The sequence below is a fragment of the Rousettus aegyptiacus genome, unplaced genomic scaffold, assembly GCF_014176215.1.
Source record: "Rousettus aegyptiacus isolate mRouAeg1 unplaced genomic scaffold, mRouAeg1.p scaffold_m13_p_3, whole genome shotgun sequence".
Classification (NCBI taxonomy): domain Eukaryota; kingdom Metazoa; phylum Chordata; class Mammalia; order Chiroptera; family Pteropodidae; genus Rousettus; species Rousettus aegyptiacus.
Window position 1 is genome coordinate 115800477 of NW_023416306.1, and position 22576 is coordinate 115823052.

General features: G+C 47.9%; 1 protein-coding gene across 1 annotated transcript in view; it reads right to left on the minus strand.

Moving 5' to 3' along the window:
- Positions 1-3962: 3962 nt before the first annotated feature.
- PLA2G4E (phospholipase A2 group IVE) overlaps positions 3963-22576 on the minus strand; it is a 33054-nt gene continuing 14440 nt past the window's right edge. Inside the window, exons 6-20 of the mRNA XM_036238262.1 lie at positions 21622-21664; positions 20773-20836; positions 19678-19838; positions 19491-19580; positions 19032-19069; positions 17088-17223; positions 15689-15825; positions 14562-14784; positions 11909-12023; positions 11212-11349; positions 9926-10033; positions 9158-9361; positions 8185-8351; positions 6520-6706; positions 3963-6055 (exon numbers count right to left, since the gene is read on the minus strand). Coding sequence (XP_036094155.1) covers positions 5835-6055; positions 6520-6706; positions 8185-8351; positions 9158-9361; positions 9926-10033; positions 11212-11349; positions 11909-12023; positions 14562-14784; positions 15689-15825; positions 17088-17223; positions 19032-19069; positions 19491-19580; positions 19678-19838; positions 20773-20836; positions 21622-21664 — 2032 coding nt within the window. The 3' untranslated portion in view covers positions 3963-5834. The remainder of the gene's footprint in view (positions 6056-6519; positions 6707-8184; positions 8352-9157; positions 9362-9925; positions 10034-11211; positions 11350-11908; positions 12024-14561; positions 14785-15688; positions 15826-17087; positions 17224-19031; positions 19070-19490; positions 19581-19677; positions 19839-20772; positions 20837-21621; positions 21665-22576) is intronic.

Genomic DNA, 22576 nt, shown 5'->3' on the forward strand with positions numbered 1-22576 from the left:
TGCCAAGGCCTGGGAGGAGGAGGAAATGGGGAACTGTTCCGTGAGTATAGAGTTTCGATTTTGCAAAATGAAAAAATTCTGGAGATCTGTTGTGCAACAATGTGAATATAGTTAACACGACTGGACTGTACATGTAAAAGTGATTAAGATGGTAAATTTTGTTAGGTATTTTTTAAAAATCACTTTTAAAGAAACAAATGTATAGGATTTTTGTACTCTTGTAAAAAAAAAATAAAGTATTCAATAAAAAGATGGAAAGGATAAACCCCCAAACAGTAATGACCTCTGAGTCTTGGAATGATAAGTCATCTTAGTTTCCTTTTTTATGTGCTTTTGGATCTTTTGAATTTTACACAATAATCAGAAAACAAGTTCTAAGGATGAAAAAAATGTATTGTCCTTAATTCTAAAAAAGAAAAAAAAAAAACTCTGAAAGAACGTGGCCCAGAGAATATACTACCATGCCTGTTCTTCCTTCTCAGTCTTCTTACAGCTGCGATGTTAGCTTTCTTATTCTTGTTCTGTCCTCAGTGGAGTGGGAGAGTCGCTAATCCTCCCAGGATAGTTATCTTGCATCCACTTGCAAGTTCTGATACTCTTGGTTTTCTTTCTTCAGACTAAACAATTCCAATCTCTGTCGCTTTTTAAAAATTTTAAACTCAATTGTTTTTTTCGGGTTAAGTCCTATTATAGACAGTTCTATAAGGAATGCTATTGCTGCCTGGAAATTTGTTGTATTGCATACTTCTTAAAATAAGTATCTTGATAACAAGACTCACGATTTTCTTTGCCATATGAGAATTTTAATTGTAATTCTTGTGGAAGGTTTTTTTTCCCCTTCCTCTCAGTAGGAAGATGGTCACAAGGTTTGCTCTAGATCGCGTCTAGTGTCTTACTCTGATAACTTTAAATTCTGGAGCGGTTAAAGACTTGGGAAACACATGATGAAGAGATTAGAAGAAGTACTTTGGCCTAGGAAGAGAGGCCCCTTCACTCTCAGACACACCTCTTCGTTCTCTGTGGCCACTTAGCCAGGTAACTGCTGCCACTCGGAGATGTGCTTGTAGGACATGTAGGAGGAGATGTCTAGTAGGTACTTGCAACAAGACTGCCAGTTGCCTATAAGTTGTCCTTCTTTAGTAATAGAGCTCTTATTTTTAACTGGGCATATTGCCAACCAGGTAAAAACAAAAATTTCCAGTCTCCCTACAGTTAAGTGTGATAATGAGACCAAGTTCTGGTTTCTGACATGTTACCTGAAGATGTGTAGGACTTGCAGGAAGTCTCCTTTAAAGAGAAGAGAGTTTAATCTTTCTCTCCTCTCTTCACTCTCATAGTCTGGGATCTGGATGTTATGGCTGGAGCCACAGGTTTCATATTGGATCATGAGGCTAAGGACTGCACAAGGGATGGTAAATCAGAGAGCTGGAAGGAGCAGGATCCCTGATGAATCATGAAGTGCCATGCCAGCCTTGGACTACCTCCCTGTGAACTTCTTTTATATGAATGCATTTAAGCCACTATTCATCAGGTTTTTGTTAGAGATGAAACTAATTCCTAACTAGCAATGACTTTGTTACTAGAAATGGATTCTTCAGTAACAGAACCCAAAATGTGACATTTGCTTAGTAGAAGAGGAGCAAGGTCAACTATAAGAATTCAATGATTGCAGTCCGGGATTTAAAACTTGATCACCTCCCCACCCCCTTCTACGACATGCCTCCTATCAAGAGATGGGATCTTTGTCTTCTCCCCTTAAACCTAGGCTAGTTTGTGAATGCTTCTGCCAATAGAGTACAGTGGAAGTGCTGCTATGTGACTCCTGAGGCTGGGTCATACATTACACCATACAGCTGCCACTATGTAACACTCACTCTTGGAGCCCTGAGCTGCTATTTAAGAAGACTGACTATCCTGAGACCATCATGCTGGGGAGGCCACATAGAGGTGCTCTGACAAATAGTCAATCAAACTGAGCTTGTCCTCTGTCCTCCCCAGTCTTTCTAGCCCAGGCACCAGGTATGCGAATGAAGGAGCCATCTCAGAAGTGGATCTTTCAGCTCCAGCTGTCTCAGACTCCAGCCATCTGAGTCCTCTCCAGCAGTTCAAGTCATTTGAGCTGAGGCTCCACACATGAAGCAGATAAAAATTGTCCTTGCTGTGCCCTTTTCGAATTCCCGACCCAAAGAATCTGTGGGCATAATCAAATGGTGGTTATTTTATGCCATTATATTTTTGGGGGTTTGTTGCTCAGCAACAGATAAATGAACCAGCTGGTAATTCTCATTATCTTAAGATAAAAGTTTAGTTTTCTTTCACAGAAAAGAAGTCCAGAGCTAGGCAGACTAGGATTGGCTTGGTGTCTTCATAGTCAGCAGGAGCTCAGACCCCTTTATTCTCCCTGCTGCCCACAATATGAATACGATGCGGGGAGCTCTAGCAGCCATAATGGACCAGAAGGCAAACTTGAGGATAGCTGAAAGGAGCCTGAGTTTCTGATAATAGAAATGAACTTCTATCTTGTTTAAGCCACTGTAATTTTAGTTCTTTTGATTATGTAGCAGAAGTAATGCTAACTGGTATAGAATTTGAATACACAAATCAGGAACTTAGGAATTCAGTTTGGCTAGAGCTAAAGGTTTGAGAGTTTTCAAAACAGAAGTTGTACTTGAAGTCCTAGGTGTAGGTGAGATTGCTTAAGAGAGTATAGATTGAGAAGAGGGGAGAGCTAAGGAGAGAACCTCAAGGAATACCAGCAGCTAAAGGAGAACAAGAGAGGTGAGGCAAGGGGAGGGCCTTGAAAGTGGGAAGAAAGCCAGGACAGAAAGCATCCAGCAAACCTGGCTCCTTCCCTCTAGGGCTGGGTTGGCAGCCCCTGAGGTGTGCCGCTTCTGTATGCAGCTAATATGGAATTTTCTCTTCGTATTGCAAGGTTCTGTTTCCATGTAAGCCTCCTACATGGGACCAGAAGGAAGCTCCTCGAAATGTGGGGTCAATTGCTAATTCTTTTTATTGTCTCAATGCCCAGTGACTGGCATGCAGTTGGAAGGCAATAAATATTTTGCAAGCAGAACTGAATTGAACTGTTGGCAAGGAAGTCATGGGAAGGGAGGGCTTTAGGAAGGAGGGAGTAGTCTGCAGTGCCAAATGCTGAGAACAATCGAGTAAGATAAGGCCTGTAAAGGGCCAGTGCCTTTTGATTCTGTGTATCTGGCAACTGGGTGGATATTGGTGGCCTTGGGGAGAAGTGTTTTCATGGGGATGTAGGAGACTGTGGGACAGGGAGACTGGCTTGTACAGCAGTGTGGTGTGCTGGCTACTTTCCTGAGAAGGAAGGGGAGATAAGGAGCAGGGATACAGGGAGAGAGAGGAACTTTTTCTACTTAATCATGTTACAGGCAGAGAGTAAGGAAACTAAGGGGAGAGAGGCTCCCCGATGCTGTGTACTTGCCCCTCTGAGAGTTGATGACATTTTGGCCTTAACCCTTGTGCTCTCCTGCTCTGTGACATCGCCAGCATTGTTTTAGAATCTAAGTCACTATTTCATTTCTCAAATCCAAATACAAATCTTTGCATATTTTTATCCCCAACCTAAATCTAAGTTCTTGGAAAGCAGAGGCTGTTTACTGCCCCTGGCCTCCATGCACCAAGTAGGTGCTCAGCTGATGCTGGCTGCCCTTTCTTCTACACCAGCACTTCCCAAAAACCATCAGAAGCTAAAACAGCATGGGTCAGCAAGAGTTGGTGCTCCACTGGGTGCTGAGGTGGCTTCATAAGAACAGAGGAGTACCCCACCGCAAGAATGTGGGGAGCCCTGCAGGAGGAAAGGAAGTGGTCAAGGGGAGGAGGAATGGGATGGAAATGGCCTTCTCACAACCTCTGGCAGTAACCAGGCACGGATGAGGGCAGAAGTTTTGCAATTTTCACAGCATCAGATAATGAAAGCAAATGAGTCAACAGTGTTAACCTACATGGCCATTTTATTCCTCGCTTAAATAATACAGTGGTTTCAGAAACCTCATTCTGCATACTTGGATGAATGCATTGCAGGACTGCCTTCACCTTACAATAAACAGGTCTTGCCGCATGGCTTGCTTTGATAAGAAGAACCTGCTTGTTGCAGATAGAAGGAAAAGATGTCAAAGTGGAGACAGTTGGCTGCCCTGGTGGAAGGGAGGAGTAGTGTCCCAGGTTAGCATTATCTGGGTGGGGACCAGTTTTGCAGGTCCAGGAGCTGAGTTTATCATTGGCTCATGGAAAGTATGCTTTCCAGGCATATGGGAAAGTATGGCATAAATCTACACCTCTCTAACTTTAATATGCATAGGCATCACCTGGGAGGTGAGCATCTGGGAGTTGGAGAGGTGGGAATCTCTCTAAAATGCAGATTATTATTAAATGTGGCTGGGGTAGGGCCTGAGATTCTGTACTGTTAACTAGTTCCCCAGCACACTTTAGTAGCAATAATGTGACATGGAGGCCAATTTTTCTAAACTTTTGGTACCTGTCACCACTTGTCTCCTAACCACCAAAGGACTGCTCAAGGAACCACAGTGACACAGAGAGAAGGGCATGTCTTCTGGGTCTGCTGGGCTTCACGCAGACCACTTGCCTTGCTGGCCATACCTTCCGCTGGCCTGGGCATTTCAGGGGCTCAGGTTACACATTTTTTAGTTAAGTTCCCAGACTTATCTAAGAGAGACCTGGATACTTTGATTGGGCTTCTCAGTGAAAACCATCTTGAAACCACCTCCAAGTTTGGGTTTCATTCTCAGGGCTAACCAGGTCTTTTCTGGGTAGATCCTTCCTAGTTCCATGCCTTCAGGGGAACTCTCCAAGAGCTGGGAAAGTGCTGGCCATGGTGTTTACATGATAAATAAGAGGAATCCCATTTAGAAATAAATAATCCCATCTGGAAAACAGAGGGGAGGATGATAGAGAACTGAGACGAGCTCCTGGAGCAGGTGTGTCAGCAAATGTTGGTCCCTTAGAGTGGGTGGCACTGGGCGGCATCATTCACCTGATGCCTGACCATTTACCTGACCAGACATTCCTGAGCTGCATTCCAGATCCTTGTTCCATGAACCTGAGCTGCAGACTTGGGCTTTGCCTGGGATTTCATTGGAGCTGGATGTTAAGACGGGGGGCTGCCTGGTAGGGATCATGGGGCTCCCCAGTGCTAGGGCTCTGAGTGGCCGGAGAGGGGTTGCTGAAATCCTGTCACCTATTTGACTTTGTTGCTGAAGAGGTCAGGATGTCTCTAGTGCTCCAACTACATCTTCTAGCATCATGATCCCTATTCATATCCTGATTCAAAAAAGTAAAAACCACAAAATAGAATTGCCTGCAAAAATTACAAGAATATAATTGTCTTAAATTTTAAAAAGTGAACCCAGAGTGCTTCTCAGGTCACCTTGTGTCTTCCCCCGAGGCCCCCCACAACAGGAGGCAGAGAGGAGTAGAAAGGAGAAGGCTCTGAGCTCCAGCTCTAAGTCTGAGGTTTGTGGGGAACCAGCCTCTTCCTCAGGCCATTTTATTCTCCACACTTTAGGCATGTGTGGGAGCCCGTGACCATTGGGCCCTTTTCCCTATAGAGAAAGGTTTAAAATAATATCAGTGGCTTTAAATTCCCAATACATGCCTTGTTATTTTCATGTCTCTCTCTCTCTGTCTCCTTCAACTATTTGAGATTTTTATTTTTAATAGGAAGTCCAGGCCAGCCTGCCTGCACCCCTCGCCAGAGAGCAGAGCGGGCTGTGCAGGCGGATCAGCCCTGATGGGTTCCCCGCTCAGACGGTGGAAGCAGACACAGGAGTGTTGTGGCTTCCTGGGACTTAGGAGGGACACCGGCTCTTCCAGAGTTTCTTCTTCTCCACTGCCATTCGCAAGGCCTGAAGGAGCTGGTCCTTGTTATTCAGGATGTTGTACTCACAGAGATTCACCATTTTGTCAAAGGCGGCTTCTGTGTACGTCAGCTCCTTGGTGGAATAGGGAGTTTTGGGGCCATAAATGTCAACCTGGCCCTTCTCCATCTCCTCAGGGCTTCGTTCCACACCTGGAGGCAGCAGAAGGACTCACTATAGACTTTTATTATATTAGGTTATAATGACTTGCATCCTATCTCTCCCTGCAGCACAGCCTTGCATACACGGGCACACACACCTACATGAAGATGTGTACACTCATGCACACTCTCACATGCAAACACATATGCACACCTCAAAGCTCCTAGGGCAGAGCACAGCTTGCCCATCTTAGGACTTCCCTAGCACCAACACAGTGCCAGGCACATAGTTGGATGTCAATAAATGTTGAATGACTGACAGTGTTCGACACTACTAGTTCACGAGGGTGCGTGGGGGTGGGGATCTTTTCTTTCTTGCCAAAGCCAAGGTTGGCTCAGACTGGAGCTAAGCCAGACTTCCCATTAGTGCTATTGGAAGACGGCATAAGTTTAAAGACAGGAGCTCTCAGTCCAAGGCCAGAGGGTGGTGGGAACTGAGCTTGAAGGTGGCTTACCTGGAGCCTTGTACTTTTGGAAGGTGTCATTGATGAGTGGGAAGAAAAGCACGATGGGAGCATCAGGTTCTTGGGAGTTTTCCAACAGGTAGCATTCCTTGAGATTATCATTCTCTTCCTCTTGCAGGTCATATTTGGGGAAGGGGATATTCTTCTCGGTGCAGTACTCACAGGTTTGTTTCATAGGCTAGAATATCACAGGAGGGCATGTTTGAGAGGAGGTGTCGGGGAGAATAAGAAACACAGAGTTTTTAGATCCAGCTTCCTGATTTCCCCAGGTAACTACTCAGATTTCCAGCTACTTGGCCTCTTTGTGCTATTTTTAGAACAAAGCCAGGTCAGGACAAAGGGCCTGAGACAGCAGGTTGGCGTGTGTCCAAGTGGAAGCTCCTTCCCCAAGTAAAATGGACAAAAACCCTTTCATTGGCGCTTCACCTAAATACAAACCTGGGTAGATGTGGATGGCAGCCTGAGGGTGACTGGAGCTGAGCCATGTACAGCCATGGCTGGCAGTCTCCTGTGGGACATATGTGGGCTTTGGAACTGACAAAGTGTCACAGGGCTGGAAAGGACTGTGAAAGGGCATCTTTATACATGTGATATAACAGAAAGAGCAGTGGGCTTAGAGGGTCAGAATGCCCTTAGATCTGCCCTCTGTTCCGTGCTCACTGGTTGCGTGATCTTAAGGAAGCCTCTTACGCTCTCCATGCCTCAGCTGCCTCAGCTACAACATGGGAATAGTAGCCAGTGTACCATCTACCTCAAAGAGCTAGTATAAGGATCAAGCGAAATCACGCATAGGAGAGGACATTGTCCCTCATTTACAAACTTAGGTCATTATCATTGTTGTCATCCTTATCATCTGTCTACACTGCCCTTTTCCGGCTTTAAGATGGGACTGGATCAAAGAAGACCAAAAATCAGTTTCTTTCCCTTAAAAGGCCAGAATATTTCAAAAGTAAATAAATAAAAATAAATAAAAAACTTCTGGTCTTGGTTCTTTAGTATAATTATATGAAGGGTCATATTCCCTGGGAGCGGGAGATAGTGTGATTATTTTTAAACTAGAACATTATAAGCTCTTGAAGTGGTATAAAACCTTGGAATTGATCGGGATCCATTAAGATTATTTTTTAAAACCTTTTTTTGGTCTACAGCCAAGCCACCCTGAACAAGCCCAATCCCGTCTGATCTTGGAAGTTAAGCAGGATTGGGCCTGGTCAGTACTTGGAAGGCTAGGTGTATAGGTGTAAAAAATAAAAAATAAGAGATTGTAAGATGACAAGGTCCTTGCAATCTGTGAGGTCAACCAAGGGTTGCCTCGCTACAAAAGAAGTTTTATGTTTTTTTGTAGCTGAAGAATTGCCAAATATGACAAATGCTCAGATGCAAGAATTGGAATTAACCTAGTGAGTTTACACAAACCCCAGCCCCACTGCATGAGGGCCAGCTGGCTGCCCCCTGAGGTTTGGATGGCTCCCCTCACGTCATACATAGCAGCTTGAGTTTCTCTCAGGCTATGTCTTGGAGCCTGTAGGAAGCATGCATTCTCCCATTTCCCAGTTCTAGGAGCTCATTCAGTGGCCTGTCTCAGAAGAGACACTGCTTCTGCTCAGTGTACGTGTGTGCGGGGTGGGGGTGGGAGGCTTTCTTTGCCACACTTGCCTTTGTCTGGGACCCCGCACAATAATTGAGATGAATGATGAGGTCGGGTTTTCTCTCAGGCCTGAGGAGTGGTGGGTAGCTAGAGTTGACGAAGAATGCTGTGTCCAGTAGACTCAAGTGGTTCACGGACCCTGTCAGCTGGTTCGGGAAGCCGTCAAGCACAGTGTCTGAAATCCAAGGCTTCCGGTTACCATCACACCTCTGTACCCTCATCTCAGCAGATAGTTAGAAGCATCTGGTAGGGATGAAGTACCTTTCCCTGAGCTCCTTCACCTCAGCCTGGGCCTCCAGCCCTGAACTTCTGGCCAGGACACCCAGGTGAGTGGACTGAGGTTTTAGCAAATCTTTCATGAAATATGCACAGAAAACCCACTATGATTCAACCACAGAGCTAGTGGGATAGCAGGGGTGTACAACTGCTATCCTATAAATTGGTATAAACTTGGCACCCAGGGCCAGTTGCCCTTTCTGACCCAGACGGTGAGGATGAGGGTCATTAGGCCAAGCCCAAGAAGCCATTTGCAAGCTGTGGCCAGGTAAAACACCAAAACAGTCAACCTTAGAGCCTTAACAAGGTGAAGAGGAGGCTGCATAGACTAGAGTCTAAGGCCTGGCTCTGCTACTTACCACTTGGGGGTTCATGCGCTGGGCTGACCCTGCCCAACTCCAGGGGGCACCATCCATATGAAAAGGTGCCTCAAGAGCATAACTGCAGAAAGTCAGGGCCCACAGTTCCCTATTTATGAAATGGGCCGACTTCTACCTGCAGAGATTCTGCTTAGAGTCATACACCACTCCGCCCACTGTTCAGGACTTCATTAAGGAATACTCTGTGGGTGGTGGTGGGGACTCTGCCCCCTGACCCCGTGGACATGGTCAAAGGAGTTTTCTCATCCTGTCACTATGGCAGCCTTAAGATCTACTTCTGCCTCCAAACAGAGGCAGGCCTTAAGAAACAGCCAGGTCAGGGTACCTTTCCACATGGAGAACTGGCCATTCTGGAGGTAGTTGGTGTGCAGCTGCAACCCCAGTAGGAAGTTGTGGAACTCAGACACAAAGGACCGATGGGTGAGGATGTGGCGGAAGGTATTAGACAGCCATGACGCTGGGACCACCACCGAAGTGTCCAGGACGTTGGCATCACATATGGGGATTTCAGGAAGGAGAGACTCATCTTCTGCAGGGGAGATGGGGATAGAGAGCAGGTCACAAGAGTTGGGGTGGATTGCCCAGGTGGAGCCCTGCATGGTGGCCTGGCACCTTGGGGTGTGCCACTGTAAGTGCCATTCGCACCTTCCTTGCCTGGCTCTTAAGACCCTGGGGCTGGAGTACCCAAGTGAGAGACATAGAACAGGGGCAGTGGGTTGGGGGGAGGTGATAGGTAAGGCGGGGTCCCAGAGGAGACAGTCCAGACGAGCGACCTTTAACTGCTTATAAATCTCTACCCTCTTCAACTCTCCTAGACTCCTCACAGCTGTGCCAAGCTTACCACACAGTGGACTCAGTCCCCTAGCCACCTTTGAGCTGACCCCGGGGATTTTTGGCTAGACCTTGGAGTGAGTGTCTTCACCAACAATCACCCTCCCCTACAAGGCAGGGAAGACTCTCCAGCCCTAGCTGGCTTCCCATGTTTGTAGCCACAGAGACGGTGTTGAAACACATGGAAGGTGGACTAGTCCTCGGTTTGTGATCCACTTTCTCCTTTCACCCAACTAAGAGGGGAAGCCAGTGGGTCACTCACCGATGTCTTGCACCTTCTCTCTCGTCCACCTGTGGAAAAACTCGTCTGAAGTGCTACAAAAATTCCAAACATCGAGCAGGTTCACGGAAAAGATGCTGCTCCACAATCCTAGGGAGCAGGGCCAGCTGTGAGCGGTTCTGTCCAAGAAACCCCAGACCCACTCACACACTGACTAGTTCTGCCTTGCCCTTGATTCCCTCTCCTGGTCAGGCTTCTTGGGAGTGGGACAGGCTTTGATTTCCCTCTGCCCACAGTGCAGCAAGACCCAGATGACTGATGATCCCCAGCCCTCAGCTCTTCTCCATCCTCCTCTTAAGGCTGTGAGAGGGTGTGAAGGCATATGAGGCACAGCCCCAGCAGTGACTTGATGCTGACAGGTGAAGGCTTCAAGTTCAGCTCCACACGCTGACTTTTGCATCAGTTAATACACTAGTTTAGAACAGTGCCTGGCACATGGCAAGCACTTGATAAACATAATGCTATCTCTTATTATCATGATTTTAAAATGCAATGCATTAATAATATTCATATGAAATATTTCACATACTTTGACCCATTTGGATTCTCTATAAGGTAAGTTTCGCTCTTAAGCCTAATTTACAGATAAGAAAAATGTAGCTCAGAGAGGTTAGGTAATTTGTCCAACTCCACGCAGCTAATAAATGAGAAGTCAGAATTCAGGCCCAAGTGTCTTGACTGTGGAGTTCTGAACCACATGCCTAATAGCATAGGTATTTAGGGGAAGGATTGGCCACCATAGGCTGGGGGCTTCTGGGCTGGCTTTATGGAAGATATAGGTTTTGGGTTGGACCTTCTGGACTGGGTTGGATTGGGATAAATGGAAGAGAGGGAGGTGCAGGCAACTATTTTAAATAAAACATAACTGGTTCAGTCTGTTTCTTGAGGTCGCCCTCTGGCAGATGCACTTCAGACTTTGAAGGGGAGAACTGAACCAGTGGATATCAGGGCTCCCTGCTCTGGAGAGGCATAGGGTAGGAAGCTGGGCCAGGCTTTCCCAGGGACTCTGCCTTCACTTTGTGGTCCCCTTCTGGCCCCTTATATCCCAAGGGCTAGGTTGGCCTCTGGAAGTAGGCATGATGCTGCCTGGAGCCAGAAGGGGTAGGAGTTCCAGAAGCTTCCATCTCAGCCTGCCACTCCCATTCTCACCTGAGACAATTCCTGGGGGAATAGAGCATGCCTCTCTGTCATTTTCTAATTCAAAGGCAAGGCCTTGCCCAGCATGGGGCAGAGTTCCCAGGGGCCTCCCCCAGCCAGAAGTTCCCTACCAAGCATGTAGCACATCCGAGACTCTGGTATCCTCTTCATCAGCCGCCCCATGAAGAACTCAGAGCCGAAGAGCTCGGTGGGGACGAAGGCTCCATACTTCTGCATGCCTACCTCGTAGGGGGAAAACTCACACCACTCTGCACAGGTAGCATCAGGACAGGGTGTCAGTTTCAGGCTGGGAAAGCCCTGCCCTCCCTCCTCACCTCCTGAATTGGCTTGAGGGTTTTGGGGAGACGAAGACAGGGAGGTCACCACAGTTACCCCACAGGACACATGGGGGTGCCAGGGGGCCAGCATCTGCTGGTTCGGCAAGATGCAGGTTTGTAACCAGCTGGACTCATTTGGTCTTCATAACCCAATAAATGGGACCAATGCTGACCCTGAAGCAGGGCTGGTCTCTAGAGTGTCTCCATGGTTTTTATCTCCCTGTCTCACCAAACCACAACTCAGGGAAGCTAGGGGACCCTGTCCCCTTCTCCCATCTCCCATCTTCTTCCCTTCCTCCCTTCTACACCAACCAGGCAGCAGGGAAGAAGTGGGTAGCAAAGTAGGTTTCTTCAGCTGTCAGGACTGCTTTTTGATGCAGAGACTGGCAAAGGTGTGGTGGGTGTGTGTGTGTGTGTGTATGCTGGGGTGCTGGGTGTTTCTGCCTGTTGGAAAGGGGCCTTCTGGTAAATTCCTAGCCACCAGTGTTACCTCTGAAATCCTGGTTGCTTACATCATCCTTGACATTGATGGTGAGATAGATGGGCAGGGGGTTCTGGCCCTGGCTCAAAGCAGCACGCTGCTCTGACAGTTTGCATTCATTTCTCTGTGGAGAAACGAAATGGTTGAGAAGAAGCAGATGAGCAACTCCCTGGCAGCACAGAATAAGGTCACAGTCTGGACCTCCAGCAGCCCATTTCATAGCTCCTGAGCCCACCAGGCTGCTGTGTAGGCTTGGGCTGATACCAGTCAAACCTGCTCTTAAAATGTAGAAGGTACACTTGTCCTTGGACCATGCACCACTCCAGATATGTGGATGGGGTAGGACTGAATTCACAGTTTAGGGCTGTCCCTCAGAGTCCCAGGATTCTTCTCATTGTGTCTCATGGACCACAGAATGGCAAGGTAAAAGTGGGAGAGGCCAACAAACCAGAGCAGCTCCATTTCTCATATCTGCTTCGCATGTTGCATAAAATATGTTTGGGATATGAAAAAAAAGCTTCTCTCTCTCTCTCTCTCTCTCTCTGAATGAAAGGTTTAGAAACCTGGGTACCACATGGCAGCCAGGGGCTCTCTAAGTTCCCAGAGCACTGTGCTGTGTAATCAGAGAATCCTAGAGATCAGCTAGAGTCACAGGCCACCCCCTCCAAAATGAATCAGCTAGTGTAGATAAGGCCAGTTGAAATCTCAGAGGCCCAGGCTCTGATCCTAGGCCAAACAGCCACCTGCTGGATGACCATCAATGGTTATTTGAGCTTATGAGGGCCACAAAACTTGTGTGGGCAGAAAGACTCTTGGACCTCCCTTAAAAGGAAAACAGGGTGCCTGTCATAACTAGGCTCAGAGATCTGGACACCATGGAGCTGATGGTCTTGGAAGCAGAGGAAGCTGCAGACTCATGTAAGAGCCAGTCCCAGTTCACACTCATTGTCAAAGAGGGCGGAGGGAAAGAAGTTCCTATGTTTGGCCAGAGTGGAAGAGCAGAGGCCTCTTAATATCAACCCTAGACTTCTTGGGGACCCTAGTTCCTCCCCACATCAAACCCTGAGGGCAACACTCAGAGTTCTGATGTCGAAAGCCTTGGTGCTTTCTTACTCATCACATGGGGCACTAACTCTTGTTAGAAATATTAACTACCACTTATTGATATAATTCCCATTTAAGGAATAGCACAGAACAGGGCCAGAATTTAAACCCCATCCTGCCTGACTCCAAAAGCCAACATCTTCAGTCTCTGCCTGCCCTGCTTCACCATGAGGACAGGTTAGATGGTGGGTTATCAACGGAAGGAATTGTGAAGTGGGATCTATCAAAAGCTGTGAGCACCTCATGTCTGAATCCCTTTGGCATGCAGGAGGAACTTAATTTATTAAAATATTGAATGAGGAAATGAATGAATGTTGAAGACACGGTTTGTACCATCCTTGGTTGTTCAAATGGTCTGCGTTTTCTGGAAGAGGGGACCGATTACAAACTAATTGCTATCTCTCTTCCTTCTGATTTGAAATCAGAATGCCTCAGACACCTTTGGGAGTGGGGCAGACAGCCATGGGCCTGGATAAAAGTTAGGTAGGAAGCATTGCTTTACGGCGATGCAACAGCCGAAGTTGGTCCTCCCTGGGGGCTGCATGGCCCCACGGGTCCGGGTGTTAGCTGAGCTCACCCTAATGCCCAGGATCATAGCCTCCCATGGGAACCCCACTCCTCCGCCACGTCCCACACAGCTCTCAGCACAGGCTTGTTTTCTTCTTGGGCACATATTGCTTAGATCACTAGGTCTCAGAGCAGGGAGGAACCTTATTGGGCCCATCCTCTGTGTGGTGACCATGAGAACGAGCCCTCCAACTACAGGGTGTCATTGACTAAGGGCCTTACTGCTGTGCTCTGAAATCCATACTGAGTTTGTGTTGGGGCCACGCTTCACATGGATGCTCCTGGCCCACGACTAAATAGGACAGGGATACTGAGGTAGGCCCTTTCTTGGGGTCATCGGACTCCTCTGATGGCCAGTTTGGCTGGAGGACTCTCAAAGGCCTTGCTGAACCTTCTAGATCAGGGGTCCCCAACACCTGTGCCATGGACTGGTACCGGGTTCATGGCCTGTTAGGAATCAGGCCGCACAGCAGGAGGTAAGCAGCAGCTGAGCCAGCAAGGCTTCTTCTGTATTTGCAGCTGCTCTCCAGCACTAGCATCACCGCCTCAGCTCTACCACAGATCATCAGGTATTAGATTCTCATAGGAGCACTGGTCTCTGGCGCCAAAAAGGTTTGAGATCTCTGATTTAGAATACACAGCCGTTTAGGATGCTTTCACCCAGCCTTTCTTTCCTTTCTCCTCCACAAGGGGTCAGACTTGCATCACAGTCTGGTGACTCTCCACCTTTTTCTTGCTCCCTCCCCATTTTCTCTCAAAGGTGTCTTAGTATGGCTCTCAGAGGAAGTGCTGCCTCTCTGAGGGACTGCTCCTAAGCCACCTCCAACATCATTCTCATTTGGGCACCTCACCCCTTTTACGACTTAAGGATGCATCTGCAGTTCTCACCTAACTCCTTCCTGCTGTGATATAAGCCCAGATACCCTGATGAAGAAAGAGAGCTGGACATCAGCCAGGGCAGGGCGCAGCCCAGGAGAAGCTGGGCACCTACCTCGTCCCCCAGACAGGCCTCAATCAGCAGGCCCCAGAAGTCTGTAAAGTTGACCTTGTAGCCTTCCTTGCTGCGCTGCTGGAGCTCCTCCTGGTATCTGAACAGCTGGTCTGGGTGCAGGATGGGCATCTTGTCCTTGACCACATGCCTCCGGGCCTCGAGGATGGCAGACTCCAGGTTTTTGGAGGACCAGTCAGGGTCACGGTACAAATTAGCCATGGTCCTGGAGAGAGAGAGACAGGTGTGGCTGATAGAGCTGAGCCAGCCCTGGTTCAATCAACCCTGGACCCTGGCAAGAGGGAAGGTGGGCAGCTACTGGGAAACCCCAACATGCCAGGGGAGAAGCCTGGAGAAAGTGGGGGACATTATTACTCATAGTCTCAATTGCTACCATTTCTTGATTGCCTGCTGTGTACCAGGTATATCATGCTGCTCAAGATTGAGGAGTCCGGACTCAGATCTTCCTGGGTTCAAAACCAGATCCGGTCACTCACTAGCTATATGATTTGGGGCAAGTTACTTAACCATTCTTTGCCTCAGTTTCCCTATCTGTAAAAATGGAAGAGTTATACTAGTTATACTTTCCTCGCAGGGTTATTGTGAAGATTAAATGACTTGATGTAATATAAAGTGGTTAGACTAGTACTTGGCTCAAAGTAAGTGCTAGGCCATGGAGTGATGAAGCCAACATTTAAACTCAAGGTTGGCAGATTCTGGGAGAGGGCAGCCATGTCTCCCCAGCGGGATGGGGTCAATGGCACCAGGAGTTTGTTCATAGCTGGCCACCCTGCCCCTGGGTCCCTGCGCAGCCCCAGGGAAATAGTAATATCAGTAATGACCAATGTGTATGACATGTATAGAGTCCCTTGCATACCCAGTACAGGGAGAGCCTCTCCAATAACCACATGAGGTTAGTGCTATTATTATCTTCACTTTACAGTTATAGAACCTGAGACTCAGAGAAGTTGAGTTGTATGCTCAAGGTCACAAAGCTGTAATTGGTAGAGCTGCCCAGGCTTCATGAGCTAATCTAACTTGGGGTTGGAGAGAGCTTCACTAGAGATCTGAGGCCAGACCATTTGCTGCTTGCTCTGGGCTCCACCAGACAGTGTCTCCTAGCTCCTTACCAGGTAGCCCCTGATATGCCAGTGATGTAGCTGGCACAATTCAGGAGGTTCAGCTTCTGCAGCCCCAGCAGGTGCCCATACATGGCAGTCATGGATCTTGTTCCACCCCCAGTAGACATGATGGCTATGAGCGGTACCTGGGGGCACAGGGAGACAGACTGTTGGGGCAATGCTGGGTAGGAGAAGACTTGGAGTGCCAGATAGGAGCTATGAGAAAACAGTGGAGAAGGGATAGCTGGCCACACAGCAGAGAGTGAGGCACTGAGGGACCTAAAAATCGCCTTTCACAGAATGACAGTCCACCTGGTAGATCTAGAATTAGACTAGACCTTAGCTCCAAGCTCAATAGTTGGCATCAATAAAGGGCTCTGAAGCCTTATACAGGCTTTGTAAATCAGAAAGTCATGGCTGAAAGAGTTAGCACTGTAAATCTAGCCTTCAGTTAAGACATGATGAGATAGGGGTCTAGGGAGCTGGTTGGCTTGCTCAAAAACCTAGCAAGTGTGTGATTCTTTAATGGTTGCAAATTGATATCTTCTGTAGAGGGATTTGATGTGAAGGCCCCAGGCCTTGTGCATCATATGTGCTCAATATGTATCATATATACGTGTAAGAGCAGGAAGAAGTGAATTTTTGATATAGAAAGGAGCAGGGTTGTCACCTCTGGGTTGACATAGGTTTAAGATGCCCTTGGTGTGTTTCACTAAAGGTGAGAGGAGGGGGTTATTTGCCAAGACTCACTGTTTTCATTTGAGTGGGGACTGTAAGATCCTTCTGTAGGCCAAAGCCCAGTACAGCTCTCCATGAGGTCTTTGTCTACACCTATAGTTGGCCTCAGAAGGTGGAACTGGGAGGGCTGACCTGCTGCCTAGGGGAGTGTGGGCCTCAGTCCATACCAGGGAGGTGATGGAGGGCTCCAACAAAGGGACCACTGTTTACTCTGTGGGAAGAAGTTGGCCTTGCAAGTGGAAGCTGCTTCTTTCCCAGAGCCACCTGCAGTTCTTTCTGGGGAGTGTGTGTATGTGTGCACACAAAAGGGAAGGGAGAACTGAAGAATGAGGGTCTTAGGGCCTTTTGGGTGGAGGTATGGGGTATGGGAGGTGGTGGAATCTCACATGTTTCCTGAGTGGGGAGAGGAGGCCATTCTGCCACCTCAGGATCTGTTAGCGCTCCTTCCATTCTCTCTCTACTCTGCTCTCTCTGCTCCTGTGAACACATAACTGAATCACATCCAACATAGCCATTACCTGGAATCTTAGTACTAAGAGCAACCATGAAAGGCAGCACTGAGGCTGCCCTGGGCAGGGAAGGCCTAGGGGGCAGCTGGCAGGATGCAGTGTCAGAAAGACAAGCTTAGTTTAGAGCAGGCACTGAGCCCAGGTTACTGCTGCTTACCCACCTCGTCCATCCGCAGGTCCTCCTCCAGCTGCAACACCTGCTTCAGTGCTTCAGCCACCACCACCTTTCGTTTCTGTAGAAACTCCAGTTCCTCCTGGCACAGGCTGTAGCCCAGTCGCACATCCAGTGTCTTGGGGCTGTGGGCACAGAGAACTTTGGCTGAGCAGGCCTGTAGATTTCACCTCCATGGATAAGATGTGGCTGTGGATCTCTACTTTCTCATCTGTAAAATGAGGCTAATTGTGCTTAACTCTCGGCACTGTCTCCAGGACTTAATGAGATAGAAGTAAGACCCCAAGGACTTAGCTGGTGCATTATAAGCCAATACTTAACAAAATTAGGGATTCTCTGAGCCCTCTGCCTCCTCAGCAAGGTCCATAAAATCCAGAGAGGTTTCCTCCAGGCATCTTCTATAGACTGAGGCTAGACATGGGGTGACAAGGGGCCTTGAGATCCTTTTGGCCAATTTCTCTGGACAAAACTCTACAGCAAGGGCTCTTTATCTCTGGATAAACACAACTCCATTCTTGTGGAGCTCACATTCTTCTTTAGGCTCTTCCTGCTCTCAAAAGACTAATCATTCCATATGTTTGTGCAGTTGACAAAAACTCTTCATATCCCTGATCTCGTCATGTCACCTCTCAGGTCTGCAAGGCAGGTAGGGCAGGAGCTGTTGCAGTGTAACCAGTGCTTGCCTTTTTTAATTACATCCACACCTTGAACAAGTCCAGGCTGCTGGCCTGGCATACAAGATCCTACACGATCTGTCCAACCTCGCCTCCTGCTACTTCCTAAAAGGGCCCATTGGTTCTCGGAGCCCAGAAGCACTTTATTTGCACAGGTCCTCGCCTTCACTGGAAGCTTCCTCCCTCTGCATCCTCCAGCGCCCAGCTCCTCAGTGACTCCAGGCAAATGGACCTTGACAATGTCTGACCTGAGTCTTAGTGAATCACTAACAAGTTCACGTCTCCTTGATTGCAGGGCCTAGTAGCAATTCCATAACATTTCCTCCATGTCTAGCACAGGCTTGTAGATACAGTGGTGAGGAAATAACTCCTTGACCTCAACAAGGAATGGATAATAGAACAACAACAATAACAATAGTTGATAACTGCTGAGCATCTCACTTGCCAAAGAGATCAGTGAGTTCTTCACGTGTGTTATCTATCTCACTGGATCCTCAAAGCAATGAATGATGGTCAATATTTGTGGTCTTGCTCCAATTTACAGATGAGAAAAGCTGAGACTTAGAGAGGAGGTTAAAAAACTTTTCCAAGGGTAGAGAGCTAATCAAATTGTATATGGTCACTTGATTTTTGACAAGGGTGCCAAGACACTTTAATGGAGAAAGAATAATCCTTTCAACAAATAATGCTGGGACAACCAGATATCCATTTGCAAAAGAATGAAGTTGGGCCCCTATTTTAATATTGTATATAAAAATTAACTCAAAATCAATCAGAGACCTAAATGTGAGAGCTAAATCCATAGAACTTTTAGAAGAAAATATGAGAATAAATCTTCAAGACTTTGAATTAGGCAATGGTTTCTTAAATATGACACCAAAAGCATAAGTGACATGAGAAAAAAATAAATTAGAATTCACTGAAACTTGAGATGTCTGTGCTTCAAAGGGCATCATCAAGACTATGACAACCCCCAGAATGAAATAAATATTTGCCCATCATATATTTGACAAGGGTGTTTTATTCAGAATATACAAAGAACTCTCACAACTTAAAATAGAAATAACCCACTTTGAAAATGGGCAAAGGATTTAAATAGACATTTCTCCAAAGAAGATATACAAGTGGCCAATACGCTCATGAAAAGATGCTCAACATCATTAGCCATTAGGGAAATGTAAAACAAAACCACACGGAGATACCACTTCAGACCACATAGGATGAATAAATCAGAGGAACAGACAGAAAGGGTACTATACCAGGGTGTAGACTTCACGTGTAATTCACAGTTCTCTCCCTGGGATGCAAAATATGAAAAGCTTGTCAGAGATGACAATTCAGAGCCAAGTGATCCCAACCAAAGAAGTACAAACTCACCACACTGCCTGCCTCCTGACTTGACTCAGCACACACGTGCCTACACAGATACATGCTCACATGCACACAGGCATGCATACACACATGCTCACACACAAGTGCTCCAACACCACTTCCTCTTCTGGACCTGACCCTCCCCAACATCCTTACCTTGGCCTCCACACCCTCTGGCTCCACACTGCAGCTCAGCATCTCCTACCCACAAGACTCCTCTATCCTGCCTGAGAGACCCCAGGAGTCACCTTCCCCCAAAGGCCCCCTGCCAGGCTCTCCCCATCTTCCTGCCACAGGAGCTCCAGGCTAAGCTGCTCGGGGACCCTGTCTCAGACCTAGGCCCTCACCGCAGGCAGGGTCACCGTCTGGCTGTCCGAGAGGCAATCGAGGGGCTGGCAGACAGGGCTGCTCTTCTTGTGCACACCAGAGAAGCAAAGCTGGAAGCATAGGCGGTTCTGTGAGTAGTGGTGAGGGCCTCCTCTGGCAGCCCGCCTGCCCCAGTCCCCTACATCACCCCCCGATGCCGCCTTGTACCCCACAGCTCCACTGGCTCCGGGGCAGGTCCACATGCATCTGGGACTGGAAGTACTTGGGGTAGTGAAAGCAGGCAGGTTTTTGGCAGCTGGGCTCCAGGTGTTGGGAGATGTGCTGCGTGTGCTCGAAGGACTCTGTCACTGTCACTAGGAGGTCCCTCCCTGGAAGAGGATACAAGAGGGCTGAGACTGCCAGAAAGACTCTCACTCTCCACAGCCCATCCTGGCCCAGCACAAAAGCATCGCTGGTGGTGCCCAGGACAGGGGTTTAGAATCACCTGGGGCACTGCCCCAGGTCTCATTTTGTAGAGAAGGGCTGGCCCAGGAATCTGCATTTTAACAAGGCTTGCATGTGATACTGACAAATGAGGTCCCCAGAAAGGCCCCTGAGATGCTGAGTCCTCTGGACTAGTCCTCCTAGGTTCTGCTTCTCTGGGAAGTACTCCAAAGTCATCTCCTACTACACTGAAAGCAGCCCTCACCATACTGCCAGTTTGGGGGTAACAGCCTCTTTCTTCTTCCTTCCCTCATGTCTGTGGGGTCATGCTGCTCCCCTCCCTTGGGATAGGGCTGGTAGTCCTTAGCGGGCGGGATGGGGTGGAGTGATGACTAGGAGAGTCTCATGTTGGTGGATCTCTTAGGTCCCTGTTGGCTACCAAATGTTAGGACTCTATGAATTATAATCTGGTTAGAGGAAGGGGTGTAGCTAGAGGGGCCCTGGGAATTATCAGGGCCTGCCCACCCTGGTACTGACCACTGCACCAGATCTAGGGAACCCCTGGTTGGCAGAGGTGCAGCATGGACCAGTATGGACAGCACTGTGCCACTAACCCCTGACCCAGGATACTTGTCAGGCCTGGGAAGCTCCAAGGGTCTCGTGGGTGCCTGGAAGAGCACACCCTTATGGAGAGGCTGTGGAGTGGGAGACAGGGGTTCATGATCCCCGAGGGTGAGATGATCCTGAGGTATCTCAGCCAAACTCTTGGTTACTGAGCCCAGGGCAACCCCAGAGCAGCCAACTCTGGTGCTGGCAGAGTTGGGAAGTAGCACTGGCCCCCTCCCCCCGGCAGCAGGCAGAAGTGGTCAAAGAACTCACGTTTCCCTCTCTTCCTCTGCCTTCTGGATTCTGCATGAACCTCTAGGGAAGAGACTTGTCGAGCCTGCAGCAAAGAAAGGAAGGTCATTCTGAGTACAAGCCATTCCCCTCTTTGCCCGGCCTAAGAGAAGAGATGAAGAACTAGAGGCAAAATTCAGCACTGTTCTGCCTGGGGACGCCTGAGTGTGCCAACCATATTTTCAGAACCCAATCAAGGCCTGTTGTTTCATTTGGAGATCAGATATTTGAAAACGAAGCTCTCCTGAAAAATCTAGGATGCGCAGTCACCACTTACTAGGGGTCACGTTCTCAGCTGCACGTTGCGGGTGGAACCTGAGGGAACCTACCTCTCTGGGCTTTGAAAGCGAATAACTTTCACGGAAAAGCCTTCTAAAGAAGCAGAGATGGGTCAAATTCCTTCACCACAAACTGTCAATGACAGATTTTGCAGGTAAAGATCTTGAATCCTGGGGTTTTAGATGCATCTAACACCTGAATTATTGAACTTGTGCTCGTGGAGAGATTGAGGTTGGGAGAAAATAAGACCCAGATTGATTCTGGGGGAAGGCTGCCTCCCAGTGGGTGTTTTTATTGGGGGGGGGGCGGTGGTTCCCAAGAAGAGGGGTCATCGTTGTGGCATATGGGATGCTGAGCCAGAATAACTGATGTCTCAGCTACCTCCTTCCCAAGGGCAGGAGCCCAGCTGCTGCCCCAGCCCTGCCTGCATCCCCCTTGGCTAGCTTCAGTTGGTTTGATTCCTAGTGGCCTCCAGGATAGGGCCTGGTGTGCTCTCCCACAGTCTGTTCCCGGACAGCAGCTGGAGCTACAGGAACACGCAAGGATAATTACCACCAGCACGCCATTGGTGATGAGGGTCTCAGGTGGACAGGGACTGAAAAACAAAAGAGAGCTCCTGGTCAGTTATATCATTCTTGACTGATTTTTCACGCAGAGGATAGAAAGCCTAAATAGGGCTAATAGTGAGATAGCAGAGGCTTTTTTGGTCCTCACGAAAAATATTGGCTTAAGAAACCTCATATTTGTAGATTGTCAAAGAGAAAACTGGCATACGTTTTAAATAGAATGTCCAGGGAAAAAAGTAGGTTCATATGTCGGAAGGAGTAGAAAAAAAGTTCCCTTTTTTATCCTTAAAGAATAACTATCCTTTATGTCCAACCAAATGAAAATTCATAGAGTTATGAGGTTGCAAGAAAAACCTGGACCACCACCTGGAGCAGATATGAATAGTGCTGGTAGCGAAAGTGACCCATTCGCCATTCTGTGCTTTATTTAATTTATGTATTTAATGAACAGTTCTGACCCAGGCAGGGAGCGCCTTGTGAACAGGAAATGTCTTTGTGTTATAAAGCCCAGAATATAAGCCACCAAGGTTGCGCTTAGCAGTTCACATCAGCCCAAGATGACTGTGTCTCCAGATCAACTCTTATTACCAATTTTGACATATTTCATTTTGCAAGCCACTTTCTAATTCAGCCAAGGATCTCCCCGGCCTCCCCTGCCAAAAAAAATTCTTGTCAAATCAAGACCTAGAGGAGAGAGCCCAGATTTCTTTCAGCGTGGAACAAAGGTGATTTCAAATTGTCAGTCGGCTGTTGATGGGGAAATGAGGCACCTCCAATACAGGAGTTCCTCACTTAATGTCGTTGACAGGATCTTGAAACTGAGGTGAAACTGTGTAATGAAACAAACTTTGGCACAGGCTGATTGATACAAACAAGAGTTATATTTCTACGGCATCTCATCAACGTATGATGAAATGATGTCGAACAAAACATTATCCTGA